The sequence below is a fragment of the Miscanthus floridulus genome, chromosome 16, assembly GCF_019320115.1.
Source record: "Miscanthus floridulus cultivar M001 chromosome 16, ASM1932011v1, whole genome shotgun sequence".
NCBI lineage: Eukaryota > Viridiplantae > Streptophyta > Magnoliopsida > Poales > Poaceae > Miscanthus > Miscanthus floridulus.
In genome coordinates this window covers 4,782,248-4,803,192 of record NC_089595.1, presented here as the reverse complement: position 1 = coordinate 4,803,192, position 20,945 = coordinate 4,782,248, and the positions used below count along the sequence as shown (strand labels likewise).

Here is a 20,945-nt window from a genome sequence, read left to right as displayed (position 1 = left end):
CAGCGACGTCAATTGAATACTCCCTTCCTCTAACGGGAAGGAGGAACTGCGACGCGTCGGTCTCTGCCACTCCCACCCCGGCGAAGGTGTGGGCTCGGGCCCGTTAGTGGGGCGACGGCCGACATCGCTCGGCTCTAGCCCTCAGAGAGGGTCCCTGAGGTCGGCCCATCGTCCCAAGCCACATGTACCGTAGGGTTCCAACCCAGACGTCAGGGTCACCCTGTGGTCTCTACTGCCATATAGGCGGCAATAGATTGCGGTTTTTGCCGTCGTATATTGTAATCAGGTCATTCCCAATTAATGAAATGAAATTACTTTCACTTGTATTCTCATTGCTCACGAGTCATGCTCGAAGACTTAGGTCCCTCTTTGGAATGAGCTGTTACAACGATGGCCTCGGTGGCTAAGATTGTTGTTCCCGTGCTACTAGTGGGTTAGTCCGTGAGATCCCATGTTTATGATCGTTTCGTGCCCTGGTCATGTCCCACAGAGGGGAGATCCTCAGCTTCCCGACTGAGCCACTTGTATAGTTCCTGAGCCCGTCTGTCGGGGCTCAGGGGCTCGCTGCCTCCCTCGGTGGGTCACCACGAGTGGCTCTAGGTCGGTACTCGGACATCGCACGATGGTTGGCCGGCTTCGCTTCTAAGCATTCAGCTAAGGCCTCTGGTGCCCGACCATGGGCGTCCCTCGCATTTTAGGTGCCTCAGGCAGCCTTGAAGCCTCTTGGGCTGGCCTTAGAACCCTTAGCGATGCCACTCTTGGGGGCCCTAGTACCATCATGCGGCTAGGAGAGGCGATCCGATGAAGGATTGGGAAGCATAGGGATAGCTACAAATGAACGAAATGGACAAAAGAGAAGGGAAAGGGGACATAGCTTGTAACACGGTAGCCAAGACCATTCCATTAGTGCATTGCCAACCTTTCTCCTGTTCCTCCTGCTCCATCCATCTGGTCCTTGCCTCGCCTAGGGGCCTTTTGCTGCGATCCCCTTCAAAGAGAGCAACAGGTGGTTAGCTTAGTCTCTCGGGTCAAAGGATACAGTAGTAAAGGCAAGCTTAGTGAGAAGGAGATAGTAGTAAAGGAGACAGTAGTGCAATTCTCCTTTGACGTGGCCGAGCCGCTGCTCGAGTCACTCGGGACGAAGCAGATAGTAGTAAAGGCAAACGAAGTGAGAAGGTCGAGAGGACAGGATATATCTTAGTTTTTGTTGGTGGAGAGGTAGGCCAGCGCTGCCACAAGGAGTCTTGGCTGGCTCATCGATGCCTGGGTGGCTGGGCACCGCTGTTGCCTTGGCTGCTTCCTTTGCTAGCACCCTTTTCATGTCATGGATAGGGCCATTGGGAGCACAGGGGTGACAAGCGCGGCCGCTTGGGCGACGTAGTCCTGCTCGTAGTAGTAGGCTCATTTGAAGCTGCCTTTGATGGTGATGACTCCCTTGGGGACAAGCATCTTCAGCTTCACATAGGTGTAGTTGGGGACAACCATGAAATTGGCAAAGCATGGCCGGCCCAGGAGAGCGTGGTAGACGCGGGGGAAGTCGACCACCTCGAAGGTGAGCAGCTTCTTGCAAAATTTGTCTAGCTGGCCGAAGGTGACATTGAGCCAGATGCACCCGAGGGGCATAGCTTCCTTCCCTAGGATGATCCTATAGAATGGTACCTTGCTAGGGCACAGGCTGCTCCTTGAGATGCCCATCCTATCTAGGGTGCTGGCATAGAGTATGTTGAGGACGCTACTGCCATCCATCAGCACCTTGGTGAGGCACATGGTGATCCCCTAGGTCGAAGGTGATTGTCGTCTAGGACCATCGGAGTCGCATCGGGGCGGTGAGGGTGTAGACGACGTTCACCTCTTGCTCGGTGATGCGGTGCTGCCGGCGGGACTCGTACGCCTAGGAGCCCCCGAAGATCATGAGACAACGATCGGCCTCGGGGAACTCAGCGTCGTCCTCCGGGGCGGCGTCCACTAGTTCGCCGGCCTTTGGGGCTAGCTTCTAGGCCTTGCCCTACTGGCCGAGGGTGCCATGGATGTAGCACCTAATGGCGGCATGCCCACATGGTTGAGGCCTAGCGGCGCGGTTGGCCGGTGCCACCATATCCTCCCCGTGGCATTTCTGGTCCTTGTTCCTCTTGTCGCGGCGACGCTGGGACGATGCAGGGTCATTCCCACTGTCCCCACTGCTGAGGTGGACGACAGCTTTGTCCTTGTCGCTAAAGTTGGTCTAGACCACCTCCTCACCAATGTCATACTGGGTGGCGACGTTCAAGAGTTCCCACATTGTGCGCGGGATTTCATTGCCGAGCACGTGGACGAGCACCTTGTAGGTCATGCCACCGATGAAGGCATTGATCACGTCAGTGTCGGTGATGTTGGGGAGTGCATTGCACTTCTTGGAGAAGCGCTAGATGTACTCCTAGAGGGTCTCATCGGCCCTCTGCCTATAGTTGCAGAGGTCCCATGAGTTCCCAGGCCGAGTGTACATACCCTAGAAGTGATGATGAAGACAGAGTGAAGGTCACCCTAGCAGCGGATACTACCAGGATCGAGCTGCTCAAACCAAGCTCTGGTCAAGCTCGATAGAAGCAGAGGAAGGTACTTGATGGCGAAGTCATTATCTGACCCACCGGCCCTCATGGCGAGGCGGTAGTCCTTGAGCCAATGGTCCGGGTTGGTCTTGCCGTCGTACTTGGAGATGTGCGTCGGTGGCTTGAATCACCTAGGGTAAGGTGCCGCCCGAAACACCGCCCCAAATGCATAGGGGACAATGTGATCCAGGGCGGCGCCCTCGCCTCTCTGCTCAGGAGTGTAGTACTGCGTGTGAGCGTGGTGTCTAGCCTCGATGCTGTTGCAGACATCATGGTCGTCGCCAATCCGGTGGTGCACGGGGGGGGGCGCCGAGGGGAAGGCTCACACCTTCGTTCCTATCGGGGCTTGGTGCCCCTGGTCCATGGGCGTTCGGAGCTACTGTTGAAGGCGTCGCCACCGCTTCCGGCCACTGGCGGGGCATGCACGTCAGAGCGATCCCCATTGGTGGTGGTCGTTGGCTGGGATGGCCTAGAGGGTGTAGCATGATGCTGATAATTGGAGCTCTCAGCCTACTGCTCGAGGGCGACACAAAGAAGCCACCTTACCTTCTGCAACCGCTCGTTGGTCTTTGGGTCTGGCATGTCGGAGATGTCCTCCAGCCGGCAGGTGGCGACCGCCATGTTGTAGGTCGCTCGGGGAAGCATTGGGTGCCGGGAGCCCCCATGCAGTTGTCGTCGTCATTGATGGGAGGCTGCGCAGCCTGCTGCTGCGCAAAGTCCTACCTTTGGCGCTCGACCTCTACCTTGGCGGCCTCCTGGTCCACCTGTCATGCTCGCAAGCGATCTGCCTTCTCCAGAAGGTAGTTCGTGCGACTACGGGGACTCAGGTCCGGCGACATGAGCTCGGGCGCCTCATTGGCAAGAACCTCACCATCAATATAGTAGCACATGTGCTGTGGGGCATTGTAGTCTATGTCGTTGGAGTCATACTCTGGTCCATTCCCCAAGAGGATCTCGAGGAAGGTGCACAGCGAGGGGACGTCGGCCCTCGTGGTGCCCAAGAGGATGGCGCTCCATGGCGCTTCGTGGCTGACGAGGTGCTCTAGCTCCAGCTAAAAGGATGCCACCGCATTCTAGATCCCAAAAGGCAGGTCTGAGAGGTAGTACCAGAAGCGGTCAGGTGGCTAGAGCACCTCACCGGTGCCGATCTGGTGGTGGACGTTGGCCAGCATGTAGAACATCTGGCGTCGGTCCGACACGGTGGGGTACGGACCTAGACCACGCCGGATCTACTGGGATAGGACCTCAAGATATGCTCTTAGGAGGCTCGATGGAGGGGGCGATGCCAAGAGCTCGTTGCCCACCGATGTGGTCCCGACGAGCGGACAAGAAGCTTGCCGTAGCAGTCGGCGATGTAGGTCAGGCTCCCTAAGTTAAGGACCTAGCCCGGAGCGAAGGCGCCGGCTGTGATGAAGAACTCGCCAGGGAAGCGGACACCGCTGTCTAGGGTAGTGTTACTTGCTCCGGTGACGAGGTGGGTGGCTTCGGCCACCGTAGAGCCTAAATTGCACTTGACGCTGCCCCCTACCTAGCGCGCTAGCTATCGTAGGGTCAGAACCATGGCAAGTATTGTTGTTTGATTTGGTGTCAGAGTACATCTCTCCGGTGGCTCAGGTGGACTCAAGAACACAAGAATCACAGAGGGGACGCAATGGTTTATCTTGGTTCAGGGCGATCGGTGCCCTACGTCCAGAAGCTGATGATCCTTATACTCAAGAGCACCCAAAATCGGGGGGTTACAACAGAGTGTAGAGAGATTTGGTAGGGGGTTAGCTCGGTGCTAATCCTATGGTTGCCTTGCCGCCAGTGGAGTCTTCCTCTCGTCAGAGAGGAGGAAGACGATGGATGCGGCAGAGGAGCTCTCGCTGCCCCTCTCTGGGTTGCCCTGCTCTCGGTGCTGAGCGGGAGCGGATCGAATGAGGAATGGAATGATCTGTCTAGTAACCTCCTCCCCCTCTAATGTCCGACCTTATCCCTTATATACCGAGATAGGTCGGGTACATGGCGATTTGGGAGAAGTGTCTACGGTCTACATGTGTCGGAGTCCAGGAGGATCTTACAGTGGTGCTCTGTGGACCGTGGAGCCAAAGAAGCGTTTGGCATCGTCCGGCAGCTCTGTTCTGACATTCTGCGTGTTAGGCTGTGTCGACTTGGACCTGCCTCCCCTAGGTGGACCTTCTGGAGTCTTCTTGGTGGCGAAGGAGGTCGGCTCTAGGGGCTGACATGCGGGCTTGGGAGCCGCCCAGCCCCTGGAGGCCGAGGAGACTTGTCTTCTTGTGTCACGCCCCGTGCGTGACCCTGTCGCAGGAGCGGCTGGCAAGGCCGCGCCCGAAGTGCAGCATCTGGGAGCCCCGAGCCTCGATGGCTCAGGGCTTGTCTTCTTGCACCCGGCCATTGGCTAGCGTCATAGGTCAGGCAGGAGCCAAGGGCTGAGCACGGGCATATCGTCGATTGGGAGCCTGAGGTTCGGGCGAGCCCCCGAGCCCTGGGCGGGGCCTACGGCATGTCTAGGCTCGGTCAAGTCTCTTCGGTCGGGAACCATTGATCCCGAGGCTAAACATACCCATATGTTAGGATCTCGTCAGCCCCTCCATTTAGTTTTGGGGAAGGTGGATATACCTCAGTTACGTGATTACTCTCAGCAGTTATGTTTGGTTGAGTTTCATATTTCTAATTGTTGAATGCAATAAATCATTTGGTGATTCACATCTACCAACACTATAAAATATCTCTGATGTCCCCATAGACAAATAATGTGTCCAAAGAGCACCTAAACTATCTAGAGAGCTAGGATGGAGTGGAAAATACTTAGTCTCCTATACACACCGCGTTAACCCAGATCTAGGTGGGTATGAGAGGCGTCAAGACTATTAGCTCCCTTAGGGCGTCCCCAACAATGTCCTTAAATCGCTAGCTGATGTGTATACAAGAGAAGATAGAAAAATAAAAGAGAATGGAACAACGATGCAAAAAACAAAGAGCTTTTTTGTGACTAGAAAAACAAAGAGCTGTGAGAGAGAGGGGATTCCATGCGAGCCTAGCTAGTACTTCGTAGCTAGCGAGCTGTTATTCTGCCCTCTCTTACCTCCATGTCAGCAGCAAACTAGCTCCAACCTACCTTGCTGTGGACACCCTTATGGTTCCTTATATGATACTGGTATTGTGTTTGGATTGCACGACACATGTGGATTCTAGGATCTTCTGGCCCGGATACCGATACTAGTTCTGTTGTTTGGGTGGCGTTGCTGGTCTTCAGTGTGTCATTGAGGCATTATGCATGCTTCTACTGCTCGAATGCCAAATCCCCAGGAGCCATCATCGGTTACCAAAAAATCGCAAGGGAGAGTGCTTGGAGCTTCCATAGACTCAACCCCTACACCAAACACGCTGCAGTAATCGGGATATGATTGAACTAGTCAGACCGTCTACTTATAAGGGTCTAATCGAGAGCAACACACTGAGCTTCAGTGCATCTTTATTTGTTACCAAAAAGTATATCACTAGGAGACGTCTCCTACGCCATCGTTTCCTGCCCTTCTCTTGTGTTTCTCTCTGGTGAAACTGCCACGAATGCAGCGGACACCAGATCTGATGCTTGTTTGTTTAGTTGGGCCATACACTGGGGCACAATAATTGTTCACGCAATGAGCATATGTTCAACATGTTATTGTTGCCAACTACTGAGGAAAAGATATGCTACGTAAGCAAAAAAATAAAATTTATACCGCATTGAACCAAGACATTAATTGTGCGAGTAGGAGATCATAAACTGTTACCACCAAATGCACAGCATATCGGTAATAACGATATTAAAATGCTATAAAGACCACCATCAGTGGAAATGTTTGAACAAGTAAAGAAGAAAAACAGGAGGTCATGCCACATGATGCTCATCGTGTCCACAGGGTGGTGGCAGCATTCCAGTTACTTCTCAATACCTAGAGGCAGGTCAAGAAGGTTTTCGAAGATTGAACATTTAATTGTGACCTAGTGCAATACTAAGCGCACGTATTTACTAGTCCGTCGCGGCTCTTTTTCGATACTATGACCATAATCATTATTATTTTTATGGTACTTATGATACTAGCGGTAAGAAGAGTAACATAGATAAATCTGGACTGTCAAACGAGGGAATTGGTTTGAATTTATTGTAGAAGTCCCCTAAATTTAATTTTACTAGTTTACCATTGAGTTATAAGTGCTACTATTTGTCGTCCCAATATCTTCTGTTTTTTGTACCACATGGTGTAACACCCCAGAGGTTTGTCACTAGTTAAGCAACGGGTTTAAGCTCAACCATGACATGTTAAGTGGTGTTGGAGATGTCAAGGTCAAACCTATGGAAATAAGCCCCAACCTAAACTCGGATATTGCACCCTTGCTTTACATATAGGCCATTTTCAAGATATATGCTTGGCTGGTGTTATTGGAATATCTTCATGTGTCTCACATCAATACTCATCTATATGGATCACTGGAAAAGTTTGATGAAGTTTGGAATCAAAAAGTCACATGAAATGATAAGTTATATCCTTGTTGGAATGATTTTACTAAGTGCTTGAATTGCACTATTAAGTGAATGAGAACATGAGATGTCAACCAAACCTTGGTACCTTGCTCAAACAACTCTACTTGCACTCATGAACAAAAGTTATGAAGGGTTCATGTTGAGCAGGTGGCCAGAAAATGCTCCAATAGATCAAAAAGGGTGATTTAAGCTTTATAGTGATGCTACTTTGACTTGGTTTGAAATGCAGCTTAGATTGTTTGCATGGCAGTGGAACCTAAATAAAAGTTGGAGTCCATGTTATGTACAACAAACTTTATGTTTGGACCAAGAGCTAGATCAGCTTGTGAGCAAGTCAAACTGAGGCTCAAACTTTGAATCAGCAGCTTTTTTCAGCACATGAAATTTGGTTAAGTCATGGATGACTGAATGTATGATTTCAGTTTTCGTGTACCCCACTTTGGAACCTTGTATCTTCCAAACCAGGCCTAATTAGACTTTGAAGCTTTAATAAAAGTTGGAGATGGTATGTAGATCTATAACTTTTATTAATAGAGTTTTTGCTAACTCGTCGTGGTTTAGGAGTTACAGAGGCACGAAGTATGGGTCTCGGTGGTATGTTTGAGGTAGAATTGAAAATTTAAATTCGATGAACAGCGTCCGACCGTGTGCACAGAATGCTCGCGCCGCGTGGCCTCCTGTGCCTGCGCCGCTCGCCACCTCGCCGTCGCGTGTCGTTTGGAGAAGCCGAGGCCGAGTCTGCCTCCTGCTCTCTCCATTCACTCTCTTCCTCTCCCTTCCCATTCACTCTTCTGCTCTCTCTCGGTCTCTCTCACTGTCTCCTATTTGGCATGGCCGAGCAGCCGAGCTGCTGCGTTGCTCGCTCCTCCATTGCCTAGACATCATCGAGCCTCCCAGCACCGCCTCCACGTCTGCTTCTAGCGCCTCGACCGCCTCCCCAACCCTAGCAGCACCGCCATTCGCCGTTCGCCGTTCGCCGTCCGTGCCGTTGTCGGCACAATAGCCGCCACCGCGGCATGCCGCCGCACACGTGGCCAGGAGGGCCACGGGCTGCAGCTGGCCGTGCCGTTGGCCAGGCGCGGCCGCGGCTACGCCCTGCCGAGTCCTCCCCGCCGTTGCTGGCTCTCTCGGCCGAGCCCGGCCGGTCCAAGCTGTGACGTGCTTCAGTCTCTGAAGAAGAGAACACCAGGGACTTCGCGCTCAAATTCGAGAAAAGGGAAGGTTCTAACTGCGAAGTCTGTGACTCAAATGAATAGTGCCGATAAGGACCCATTTGCAGTAAATTTGCTGAATTTTTGGAAATTCATAGTAATTCATAGGAAATTCGTAAAATAGCAAATGAGGACTTTTTGGAATCCTTGTGAAATTCTCTATGCATTAGATGTATAATATGACATGTTTTAGTTTCAATATTTTGCGGTAAAAATAGATTTGTGCAGTAAGGTTGTAATGCTAGTTGAATTTGTTATTTTCCATAACTGCAGATCTAGGGCTCCAAATGAAGTGAAATTTTTGTGGCATGCTACTCATGTGATAGTTGATGTATGGTAAAAATTTCATGAGTATTGGATGAAGTATGTAGTGAGTTATTGGTTTATCTCGCTCTCACATGATTTCTTGCAATAGCAAATTGTCTTTTTCGTAGAGGCAGCTATACTTATGAAAATGGTATAAAATTTGTACAGTAGACTATTGAGAGGATATGTGAGCTACTGTAATTTTTGTAGAATTTATTGTGCATTTTTGGTATATGTTCATAAATACACCTTGATGTCTAAATAAATTAAGAAATAATTTAAGAAAATTTATTTAGAGGTGAGCACCATGCTTTTTGGTGTTCTTTAGTCATGGGTGAAATGTTGGTAAAGTTGGTTTTGCCCAATTATGAATTTGCAACATAAGTTAATAATTATTTTCTTGCTGATGTGGTTTATGGACAGATCTGGGAACTTAGCAAAGTTCTTCATGACAATGTGCTTTGTTGTGAAACTTGTTTATACAAAAGTTGTAGATAAATTATGTATCTAGCTGCTGTTAAAATTTGGTATCATTTGGCCGAGTAGTGTTTGAGTTACAACTGTTTAAAGTTAGAATACAGGATTTTTGCTCTCTGTTTTGTATGAACCAGTTTATGTAAAGGTATAATTTCGACCTACTTAACTTGGGAATCATGCTGTCATGGTTATAGATGAAATGTAGATAATTTCATAAGCTTTCCAAAATGTGTTCTTGCAAGTCATTTGGATTTGTGTAACTCCAGTTATAGCTAAATCTTGTAGCTGCTGTTTGCATGTCCAGAAATTGGCAGATTCCAATTATAGTGTTTGCTTGTATATTGTTAAGTGTGACTTATGCCTTGAATGATGACTGAGTTAGAGCACATGAGATCTGGGAAACTTGTGTCATGCTTGGTGTTGTGGTCTTCTTTGCCATCTTAGCATGATAGATTGCGTGATGTTTAAGTTAAGCATCGCAAAGTACTTAAGTGTGTTAGTGTAAACTATGCTTGTCTTGCTTGCTATTTTGTGATGCGTCTCATGGTACTATTCTTCATATTTATGCACTTGTATATTGCATCTCATCTAGGTACGCTAGATGCACCACTTGAAGGATGCGATGTTGGAGCCAAACTCGAAGATTTGGTTTGGTGGATATATCCCGAAGATGGAAGGACTAAGCAAGTGCTAGGACCGGAGATGTCACCATTACGGTGCAAGCTAACTGAACTAACTTGTGTCGGATCCCAGGCAAGCCCCGGAGCATATTAAGCCTCCTAATTTCTGAAATGCAGTTAAAGTATTATTGTTACATATATATATTGTTGCATTAAGTTTAGGTGTTGGATGCAAACACTTGCTGCATTGGTTATCCAATCCTTGTCCAGATATTGATACCCTGAATCCTATGTAGCTCAGGTTCGTGTAGTGCTTAGCCCTGCTTAAACGCGGTAGAAGTCAGGTGATTTCCTGTCACCTACAAGATATAGGAATATACATATGGCACGGTTGGCTATATTTGCTTATCGTGGAAAAGAACCTGCCTTAATTTGAAATGAAGACCGGGCGGAGGCTTGCCGGTTTATAGTGACTTCGTCTGTGTCGCTTAAGGACTGAAATCTTGGAGCCTTTCCTGTTCATGTTGAATGCATGTCTCTCTCTTAGTTGGCCATGTCCGAAGACCGACCACGAAGCCGAGTAGCTCACCTCAGGCCAGGAGTCGATAAGTATAAAGTACGCCTCAGAAGGGAGCCGTAGGCGTGAGTCCAAGGGTAGGTGATTTAAAAGTCCTGATCGTCCTGGCAGAAGGGTAATCCCTGAGAGTGCTGTCACTGATCGAACCCATGAATTTGGTTCCTGAGTTGTCCCAAAGGTGACCCACGACTACCCTTGCAAAGTATGCCAGGGTGAGAGTTAGGAATACCCCCTCAGCTGAGTTGTAATTCGATTCGAGTCGCCGTCTCTCCCTGTTAGTGAGAACTTGACTGGGCTTATCTCCAAAGTAGATACACTAAATGACATAATGGTTCAGGAAAGATGATATGACGATGACAGCCTTATTATACCTGCTATGGTTAATATTGATTGCTCCTAATAAGTGAGTGCTCTAGTACAGGTGCTAATCCTAGTGGACAGGTAAATGATGATAAACTTGATGCGAAGTTTAAATTGGTTACTATATTCATAAGCTCTTTTATGCAACTGTGTCAAGCTAGCCCACCTCATAAGGCTTGCATGACCCTTGGTGTCCTTTATTTCTGGTTTTGACGGGTAAGTCTAACTGAGTACCTTCTCATACTCAGGGTTTATCCCACCATGTTGCAGGTGAAGTTCTCTGCCTGTTAAAGATGGTGGCTAACCGCCGATGGGCTCGGTGATTCTATAGTTACTTCTCGTCTATATGCTTTTGTCAGATGATGTCACGTATGCTAGCAATATATTTGGAACTTATATTAATGTAATCATTTGAAAGCTATGATTGTTTTCATTAAGAGGTTTTGAAACCCAAACTTGTACTATTATTTGTGAACCTATTTATAATATTATTTTCGCTGCAACTTTGCGTATGTGATGTGTATTTGCTTAATCACGTGATCTTGGTTGTGATGTTGATTTACCGAGGTCTTTCGGGACACTTGGCGGACTACCGGGTTTATATGAGTGAAGGTATGTGTGTGTCAACTGTGTTAGCGGGGACAGCCGTACTTGATCTTGTATAAATTGAGCGGTTCTGTTACAGCTGGCATCAGAGCAAGATTAAGCATAATACTGTCATGTACGTCATTTAAAAAAATAAAGTTTTGGTTTTAAAAAGCCTATTTTGACTAAAACTTTAGCTACAAACAAAATTGTCGAAACTTATTTGCAAAACTATGCTAGCGACATCCTCCTTTATGCCTAGTTAAGGACTATTAGGTGGCTATCTAAGTACTAACATGGGTGTTTTTACTTTCGTCGTCCATACGGCGTGCTATTGTATGGATGCCATTCACTTGAATGGTAATGTATGGATCAATTGCCTCTACGCCCAGGTAAAAGGTAAGTGGGAGTTGTGAGAGCATGACCGTCCAACTGTCGGTCTAGGGGAGAGTTAGCTGTGGTTACTGGAATATTTACATGTCACACACATGTATATATGAAGGTACTTAATTGCGGGTTTATTTATCGGGTAGCTATGGATATCAAAGTATATACATTTGTGGATGTATATATGGAGAGTATCTTAGTTTACTGCTTTCATTGTGTGCTTATTTATCTCTTGTGGGGATGGGCTGCAATGAATTTGCCTGTAGGTACGCTAACCACGAATGTGTAGATTGAATGTAGCTGATGACTAGCTATATATCGAGAGAGTACGTGTTATGCCACCGACATAGAACGGGATTGCCACCTTAGGCTAGCAATTTTGTGAGGACGAATAGGACGAGCATGCATCATGATTGTGCTTGTGCATAAATATGCTTCCCTCACCTTGTTCTAATGCTAAGTAACTTGTGATCAATGTGATGTCACTATTTTCCCTGTGTGAAGCTAGCCAAAATGCCTTGTCCCATGCTGCTTGAATAGCTATGATTGAAGTTAGTGTGTGATTAGTTTTGTCTTGTATGTTTGCTTCCAAAGGAAATAGATGACAAGTTATTAATTGGCAAAAACTTAACCCTTCAAAAACTAAATTGCTAAATGTAAGTAAAACTTGTTTTGTAGAGATATCCACCTACTCAGTAAAAAGGGAAATAAAAGATAACAGTGCCTTACCACCATGTTTTGCCTGATATGTGTAGTGGTGTTGTTGTAGGTGACTGCTTGTTATGTACGAGCTTTGTGCTTTGTAATAGCCATTTAAGCTAATTGGATTGAGTGTTTCGAAATGCTCGCTTAAGACCATGATGTAGGCGTGGATGCTCGTTATCTAGGTAGTGCCGTAGTTGTCACCCTTTTGTCCTCAGTAAGCATATGAGTGTGGAATAGCGCTATCCTGGAGCAGCGTCCAAGTTTTGATAATCTCATGGTTGTCGTCTCTAATTAAGTTCTCTCTTAGGAACCTGAGCCTGTACACGTGGTTGCTAGCCTTGAACGTTGCGCTACAAAGACTTTATCTATGCCTTTGCTTGACCTTAGGCCCAAGCTTAGTTCCCTTGAATGCTTGCATGTTTCGTGGTTGTCCCGCTCCTGTGTGGGAGGACCCTGCTGCAAAAATCCTTATTAGACCTCATTGCTCTTTCTCCTACTAATGAGCTAGTGCAACGCTAATCGTTATCTGCCCTGGCTTTAGAACCTTTTCCTCATAGATCATGTCGTTCCTTTATCCACTAAATCCCTAGTCAGTGCATTGGCTCTGTCCCTCGAATCTCGTTTGTTTTGTCTCCAACTCTTTCAAGTTTCTAGATGTTTATCAGTCTTGATCTCATGTTGCTGCTCGGCAAGACCAAATCTCCTGTTAATCTTTACCTGGTAATCACCTTGGTGAACACAAGGCATAAATGGAAATTAGGCAAGAGTCCCCTGCTTAGTTGTCTTCGGCAATTAAGCTATGTTCTTTTGCGCTATGTTTTGATCTTCTGATCGCCTCCTTGTTGAGTCTTAACATTGTGACTACCTTTGTTTGCTATCCCTCCTTCTCATTGTGCTTGCTCCTATGCAACCAAATTTGTGCCACGTGAGAATTCTGGTGGGTTGTATGTTCAGTAATGGTGCCACGATTAGCGATCTACGGTGCTGTGACGGAACCTAGGGCCTCCTTATGGGTGGCCGACGCATGGTTGTGCTGCTGGGTGCGCGCTGGTATCGAGGTTTCTAGACATGATCCATTGCAAAACTACACCGATGTGTTATTTTCACATGAGTTCTTCCTTGATTATCTCTCCTTATCGTGTCAAGAGATCTATATGTCGAACCAGATGCAATAGGACTTCCTTCTAGAGATGTCCTGAGGATAACCTTTGAAGAACAGGTCACCGACATAAATATTAACAGACTGCAAGAGGTGGTAAACAAGCGACTCTACCTAACTGTCCCTGTAATGACGTCGATCGTCTGATGAGCAACTTATGTCATCCATGTTGGATCAGAAAGGTACCCAACACTTAATGTTGGACAAGTTATCAATCTAATGATAATGGATGGCGATATCATGTGGTGTAACAGGTCACCGGGTGCTCATGAACCTCCCATTCAAGTTCTTGATCTGTAGGTGCATGATGGTCATACAGTTGAAATCAACCATCTCTAGTGTGACTCGTTATATGCAGACTTCGTTGGCGACCGTCTGTTTGTGCGTCGATTGCAATTATTGTTGTGGTCAAGAGTAAGAATTTGGAACTTTGAGTGTTGAGAGACAACTGATTAGTTACCCATAGTAAGGTTAATCTCCAGCTAGGTAGCGACTTATTGGTAGTTACGAAGGCTATGTCTCGCAGAGCAATGTTAGGCAATGTAATAGCAAGCCGTTTAGCAATGCAACTACTGCTTTGTTTTCCAAAACCTGTGCTATCAAGTCAATTCCATCTTGGATAATCACACAGATAGTACAAAATGTTGTATCGGCTACGTAAGGAGCTAGCGAAAGCACGTCCCTAGTTTCAGTCAGCATCTTTGTGCCCTAGGTGCCACTAACACATGTGTCCAAACTCTATTGGATGAAGTGCCGAAGGATATATAGGAATGGTTCCTTATCTCTGTAGGACAGTCCCTCCATGAAGAGTATGCTTTGTGTCCCAAAAACATAGCCATAAGTCCAATGCTTGTGCATAGTCAAGTTACTGTCTAGAACAATGGTTGAAGTGTTACCAGAGAAGCATGTGAGGAAAAACTCTAGCCTCCATCCTTAGCTAGGGAAAGGCTGCTGCTGCTATGAGAAAGGTTAGAGAGTGCAAAACACACACCTCAACGTGTGAAGCAAAGAAAAGGAAGAACATGCAATCTGTCCAGATTTTGTGGCACTAAACCGGTTATCATCAAGCCGGCGATTAATGACTCAAACGAAGTTGGATTGACCCCAAACTTGGTGATCTCATTCCTTGCTTAGGACCCTTCAATGTCTTAAGTTGGCTTGAGTATTGGTTGAGTAAAACATCGGATTTGAGAGATATCTTGTCGGCTCGGTTTGCTGCCATTTCAGAACGCAGCAGTTTTGGTAGATGAATTGTTTGGATGGTCAAACGGTGTCCGGTTGAGTTGAATTTTGGTGAGTAGTTAGAAGACCCATGGATCTACATGCCCACCAAAATTTGTGCATATTGGTGCAGTAGTTTGTGAGATATGAATAGAAAACAAAAGGGTACGGAATCTGCAATTTCACTGTGACTGCGATCATCCTTCGCATTAGACGGTTGCGTTTGTAATTCATGCCAAGAAATTATAACTTGTAGGTGTATTACTGTTAGACAACCCTCCATACCCTTGAGAAGACTCATTGCACCCCTATGTGCCTTGCTTTTGCCCTCTTAGATCAGCGATGTGTGAGCAATCGAGGTGTTCTACGAGTCAATTTATACCCTTGCAAATCAGAAGCATTTTGAAAGGCGTCAAACAACAGATTTCAAATTGTGCCCTTGCAATTCGAAAGTAATTGGAAAGGTGTCAAACCATAGATTTTTGGATTATGGTTTTTGAGATATTGATTGGCCTAAGAATGGAAGCCTCGACGTCAAATATAGTTTAAGAAAGCTGGTTTTGCTACGATGCAAGTAAACCCAACTTGCTGTGCAACTGCACCATGAAGGCAAATTGTACTTAACCTGCTTGGTAGTGAACTAGTCCCTAGTTTTGTGATTACTTGCAACTTATGTTGCCCTCCAAGCCTCGCTAACATCCTTCTGCATCAATGGTTCTCCAATGCTGACATGCCTAAGGTGTCTTCCATGTGTTTTACCCAAGGGGTTGCCTCAGATACAACTCAGATAACTATTGCTGCTTGGATACGAGAATTCCCTTAAACAATGGTCGTCGTAAACGCTGAGTCAACAGAGTCAGCTATCACGTTCACCGCTCACTCAATAGACTCAGGTAATACAGTATTGTTATCAGAGAAAGAGCACTGCACACATGGAACATTATGTAGCTTTCCATCAGCTGACATATGAGTGATTGCACTGCTACAACCAGTTTGGATATTGGTTAACTAGCTTCTCATACCCTCAAAGGATGTTACCCCATCTATGATCACATCCTTTACGAGAAGTTGTGCTCAAGCCACTTGAGTAGAGAACTGCTTTTCAGACCTTAGGAGCAAATATAGCACCGTTGCCAGGAATATCCATCAACCGATTGTGATCTAATGCAAAGTCCATGAGTTATGTGCTATATCCACTGGGGAAGTAAATGTTACAAGTATTTAGTCTACATTTGAATCACTCTTCGTACATCGAGGACGAAGGATAATGCTATCTTGGATTCCTTCCAATATAACAATGCTTTATGGACGCCAAAGAAGGAAATTCTTCAGACAACAACTTACGACAAAGAGCAAGTATTAGAAAGTGTCGTGACCAAATTAGTCTCTCTGATACTCCAAAGTTAAGTAGCCTAATGCTATCACTGATGTTGGAAACTGGATGACAAGTTTCTCTTCCCTTAAAAGTCTTTCGCACCGAATCTCGGGACGCGATTCCTTTAAGGGGGGAGGGCTGTAACACCCCTAGGTGTTTGTCACTAGTTAAGCAATGGGTTTAAGCTCAACCATGACATGTTAAGTGGTGTTGGTGATGTCAAGGTCAAACCTATGGAAATAAGCCCCAACCTAAACTCGGATATTGCACCCTAGCTTTACATATAGGCCCTTTTCAAGATATATGCTTGGCTGGTGTTATTGGAATATCTTCATGTGTCTCACATCAATACCCATCTATATGGATCACTGGAAAAGTTTCATGAAGTTTGGAATCAAAAAGTCACATGAAATGATAAGTTATATCCTTGTTGGAATGATTTTACTAAGTGCTTGAATTGCACTATTAAGTGAATGAGAACATGAGATGTCAACCAAACCTTGGTACCTTGCTCAAACAACTCTACTTGCACTCATGAACAAAAGTTATGAATGGTTCATGTTGAGCAGGTGGCCAGAAAATGCTCCAATAGATAAAAAAAAGGGTGATTTAAGCTTTATAGTGATGCTACTTTGACTTGGTTTGAAATGCAGCTTAGAGTGTTTGCATGGCAGTGGAACCTAAATAAAAGTTGGAGTCCATATTATGTACAACAAACTTTATGTTTGGACCAAGAGGTAGATCAGCTTGTGAGCACGTCAAACCGAGGCTCAAACTTTGAATCAGCAGCTGTTTTCAGCACTTGAAATTTGGTTAAGTCATGGATGACTGAATGTATGATTTTAGTTTTCAGTGTACCCCACTTTGGAACCTTGTATCTCCCAAACCAGGCCTAATTAGACTTTGACACTTTAATAAAAGTTGGAGGTGGTATGTAGATCTACAACTTTTATTAATAGAGTTTTTGCTAACTCGTCGTGGTTTAGGAGTTACAGAGGCACGAAGTATGGGTCTCAGTGGTATGTTTGAGGTAGAATTGAAAATTTGAATTCGATGAACAGCGTCCGACCATGCATAGAATGCTCGCGCTACGTGGCCTCCCATGCCTGCGCCGCTCACCACCTCGCCGTGCGTGTCGTTTGGAGAAGCCGAGCCCGAGTCTGGCTCCTGCTCTCCCCATTCACTCTCTTCCTCTCCCTTCCCATTCACTCTTCTGCTCTCCCTCGGTCTCTCTCACTGTCTCCTGTTCAGCATGGCCGAGCAGCCGAGCTGCTGCGTCGCTCGCTCCTCCATTGCCTAGACATCATCGAGCCTCCCAGCACCGCCTCCACGTCTGCTTCCGGCGCCTCGACCGCCTCCCCAACCCTAGCAGCGCCGCCGTTCGCCGTTCGCCGTGCCATTGTCGGCACAACAGCCGCCGCCGTGGCATGCCGCTGCACACGTGGCCAGGAGGGCCACGGGCTGTAGTTGGCCGTGCCGTTGGCCAGGCGCGGCCGCGGACTATGCCCTACCGAGTCCTCCCCGCCAGCTGCCGGCTCTCTCGGCCGAGCCCGGCCGGTCCAAGCTGTGACGTGCTTCAGTCTCTGAAGAAGAGAACACCAGGGACGTCGCGCTCAAATTCGAGAAAAGGGAAGGTTCTAACTGCGAAGTCTGTGACTCAAATGAATAGTGCCGATAAGGACCCATTTGCAGTAAATTTGCTGAATCTTTGGAAATTCATAGTAATTCATAGGAAATTCGTAAAATAGGAAATGAGGACTTTTTGGAATCCTTGTGAAATTCTCTATGCACTAGATCTATAATATGACATGTTTTAGTTTCAATATTTTTCGGTAAAAATAGATTTGTGCAGTAAGGTTGTAATGCTAGTTGAATTTGTTATTTTCCATAACTGCAGATCTAGAGCTCCAAATGAAGTGAACTTTTTGTGGCATGCTACTCATGTGATAGTTGATGTATGGTAAAAATTTCATGAGTATTGGATGAAGTATGAGTGAGTTATTGTTTTATCTCGCTCTCACATGATTTCTTGCAATAGCAAATTGTCTTTTTCGTAGAGGCAGCTATACTTATGAAAATGGTATGAAATTTGTACAGTAGACTATTGAGAGGATATGTGAGCTACTGTAATTTCTGTAGAATTTATTGTGCATTTTTGGTATATGTTCATAAATACACCTTGATGTCTAAATAAACTAAGAAATGCTTTAAGAAAATTTATTTAGAGGTGAGCACCATGCTTTTTGGTGTTCTTTAGTCATGGGTGAAATGTTGGTAAAGTTGTTTTTGCCCAATTATGAATTTGCAATATAAGTTAATAATTATTTTCTTGCTGATGTGGTTTATGGACAGATCTGGGAACTTAGCAAAGTTCTTCGTGACAATGTGCTTTGTTGTGAAACTTGTTTATACAAAAGTTGTAGATAAATTATGTATCTAGCTGCTGTTAAAATTTGGTATCATTTGGCCGAGTAGTGTTTGAGTTACAACTGTTTAAAGTTAGAATACAGGATTTGTTGCTTTGTATTTTGTATGAACCAGTTTCTGTAAAGGTATAATTTCGACCTACTTAACTTGGGAATCATGCTGTGATGGTTATAGATGAAATGTAGATAATTTCATAAGCTTTCTAAAATGTGTTCTTGCAAGTCATTTGGATTTGTGTAACTCTAGTTATAGCTAAATCTTGTAGCTGCTGTTTGCATGTCCAGAAATTGGCAGATTCCAATTATAGTGTTTGCTTGTATATTGTTAAGTGTGACTTATGCCTTGAATGATGACTGAGTTGGAGCACCTGAGATCTTGGGAAACTTGTGTCATGCTTGGTGTTGTCGTCTTCTTTGCCATCTTAGCTTGATAGATTGTGTGATGTTTAAGTTAAGTATCGCAAAGTACTTAAGTGTGTTAGTGTAAACTATGCTTGTCTTGCTTGCTATTTTGTGATGCGTCTCATGGTACTATTCTTCATATTTATGCACTTGTATATTGCATCTCATCTAGGTACGCTAGATGCACCACGTGAAGGATGCGATGTTGGAGCCAAACTCGAAGATTTGGTTTAGTGGATATATCCCTGAAGATGGAAGGACTAAGCAAGTGCTAGGACCGGAGATGTCATCATGACGGTGCAAGCTAACTGAACTGACTTGTGTCAGATCCCAGGCAAGCCCCGGAGCATATTAAGCCTCCTAATTTCTGAAATGCAGTTAAAGTATTATTGTTACATATATATATTGTTGCATTAAGTTTAGGTGTTGGATGCAAACACTTGTTGCATTGGTTATCCAATCCTTGTCCAAATATTGATACCCTGAATCCTATGTAGCTCAGGTTCATGTAGTGCTTAGCCCTGTTTAAACGCGGTAGAAGTCAGGTGATTTCCTGTCACCTGCGAGATATAGGAATATACATATGGCACGGTTGGCTATATATGCTTTCTTGGAAAAGAACCTGTCTTTATTTGAAATGAAGACCGGGCGAAGGCTTGCCGGTTTGTAGTTACTCCGTCTGTGTCGTTTAAGGACTGAATCTTGGAGCCTTTCCTGTTCATGTTGAACGCATGCCTCTCTCTTAGTTGGCCATGTCCGAAGACCGACCACGAAGCCAAGTAGCTCACCTCAGGCCGGGAGTCGATAAGTATAAAGTACGCCTCAGAAGGGAGCTGTAGGCGTGAGTCCAAGGGTAGGTGATTTAAAAGTCCTGGTCGTCCTGGCAGAAGGGTAATCCCTGAGAGTGCTGGCGCTGATCGAACCCACAAATTTGGTTCCTGAGTTGTCCCAAAGGTGACCCACGGCTACCCTTGCAAAGTATGCCAGGGTGAGAGTTAGGAATACCCCCTCAGCTGAGTTGTAATTCGATTCGAGTCGCCGTCTCTCCCGGTTAGTGAGAACTTGACGGGCTTATCTCTAAAGTAGATACACTAAATAACATAATGGTTCAGGAAAGATGATATGATGATGACAGCCTTATTATACCTGCTATGGTTAATATTGATTGCTCCTAATAAGTGAGTGCTCTAGTACAGGTGCTAATCTAATGGACAGGTAAATGATGATAAACTTGATGCGAAGTTTAAATTGGTTACTATATTCATAAGCTCTTTTATGCAACTGTGTCAAGCTAGCCCACCTCATAAGCCTTGCATGACCCTTGGTGTCCTTTATTTCTGGTTTTGACGGGTAAGTCTAGCTGAGTACCTTCTCGTACTCAGGGTTTATCCCACCATGTTGCAGGTGAAGTTCTCGGCCTGTTGAAGATGGTGGCTAACCGCCAGTGGGCTCAGTGATTCTATAGTTACTTCTCATCTATATGCTTTTGTCAGATGATGTCACTTATGCTAGCAATATATTAGGAACTTATATTAATGTAATCATTTGAAAGCTGTGATTGTTTTCACTAAGCGGTTTTGAAACCCAAACTTGTACTATTATTTGTGAACCCATTTATAATATTATTTTCGCTGCAACTATGCGTATGTGATGTGTATTTGCTTAATCACGTGATCTTGGTTGTGATGTTAATTTACCGTGGTCTTTCGGGACACTCGGCGGACTACCGGGTTTATATGAGTGAAGGTATGTGTGTGTCAACTTGTTAGCGGGGACAACCGTACTTGATCTTGTATAAATTGGGCGGTTCTGTTACACATGGCATGCAAAACCAAAGAGTAACTAATTAACTGAAACACCTAGTTTTAAGAACAAAACTAGATACACACCATATGTGAGCCCAGGAAGTCAAATCTCACATATAGCTACAAATAAGGGTAATATCAATAGACAATGCTCAATATATAACGTACTTAGTATAAAGAATATAATCTTAGATAGCAAACAGCGGAAAGACATCT

General features: G+C 45.6%; 1 protein-coding gene across 1 annotated transcript; it reads right to left on the bottom strand.

The window, feature by feature from the left end:
- Positions 1 to 1,401: 1,401 nt before the first annotated feature.
- LOC136510173 (uncharacterized) lies at positions 1,402 to 1,767 on the bottom strand. Its single transcript, XM_066504721.1, has one exon. It carries the CDS (start codon positions 1,765 to 1,767, stop codon positions 1,402 to 1,404), a length of 366 nt encoding a protein of 121 aa, XP_066360818.1.
- Between the last annotated feature and the right edge of the window lie 19,178 nt (positions 1,768 to 20,945).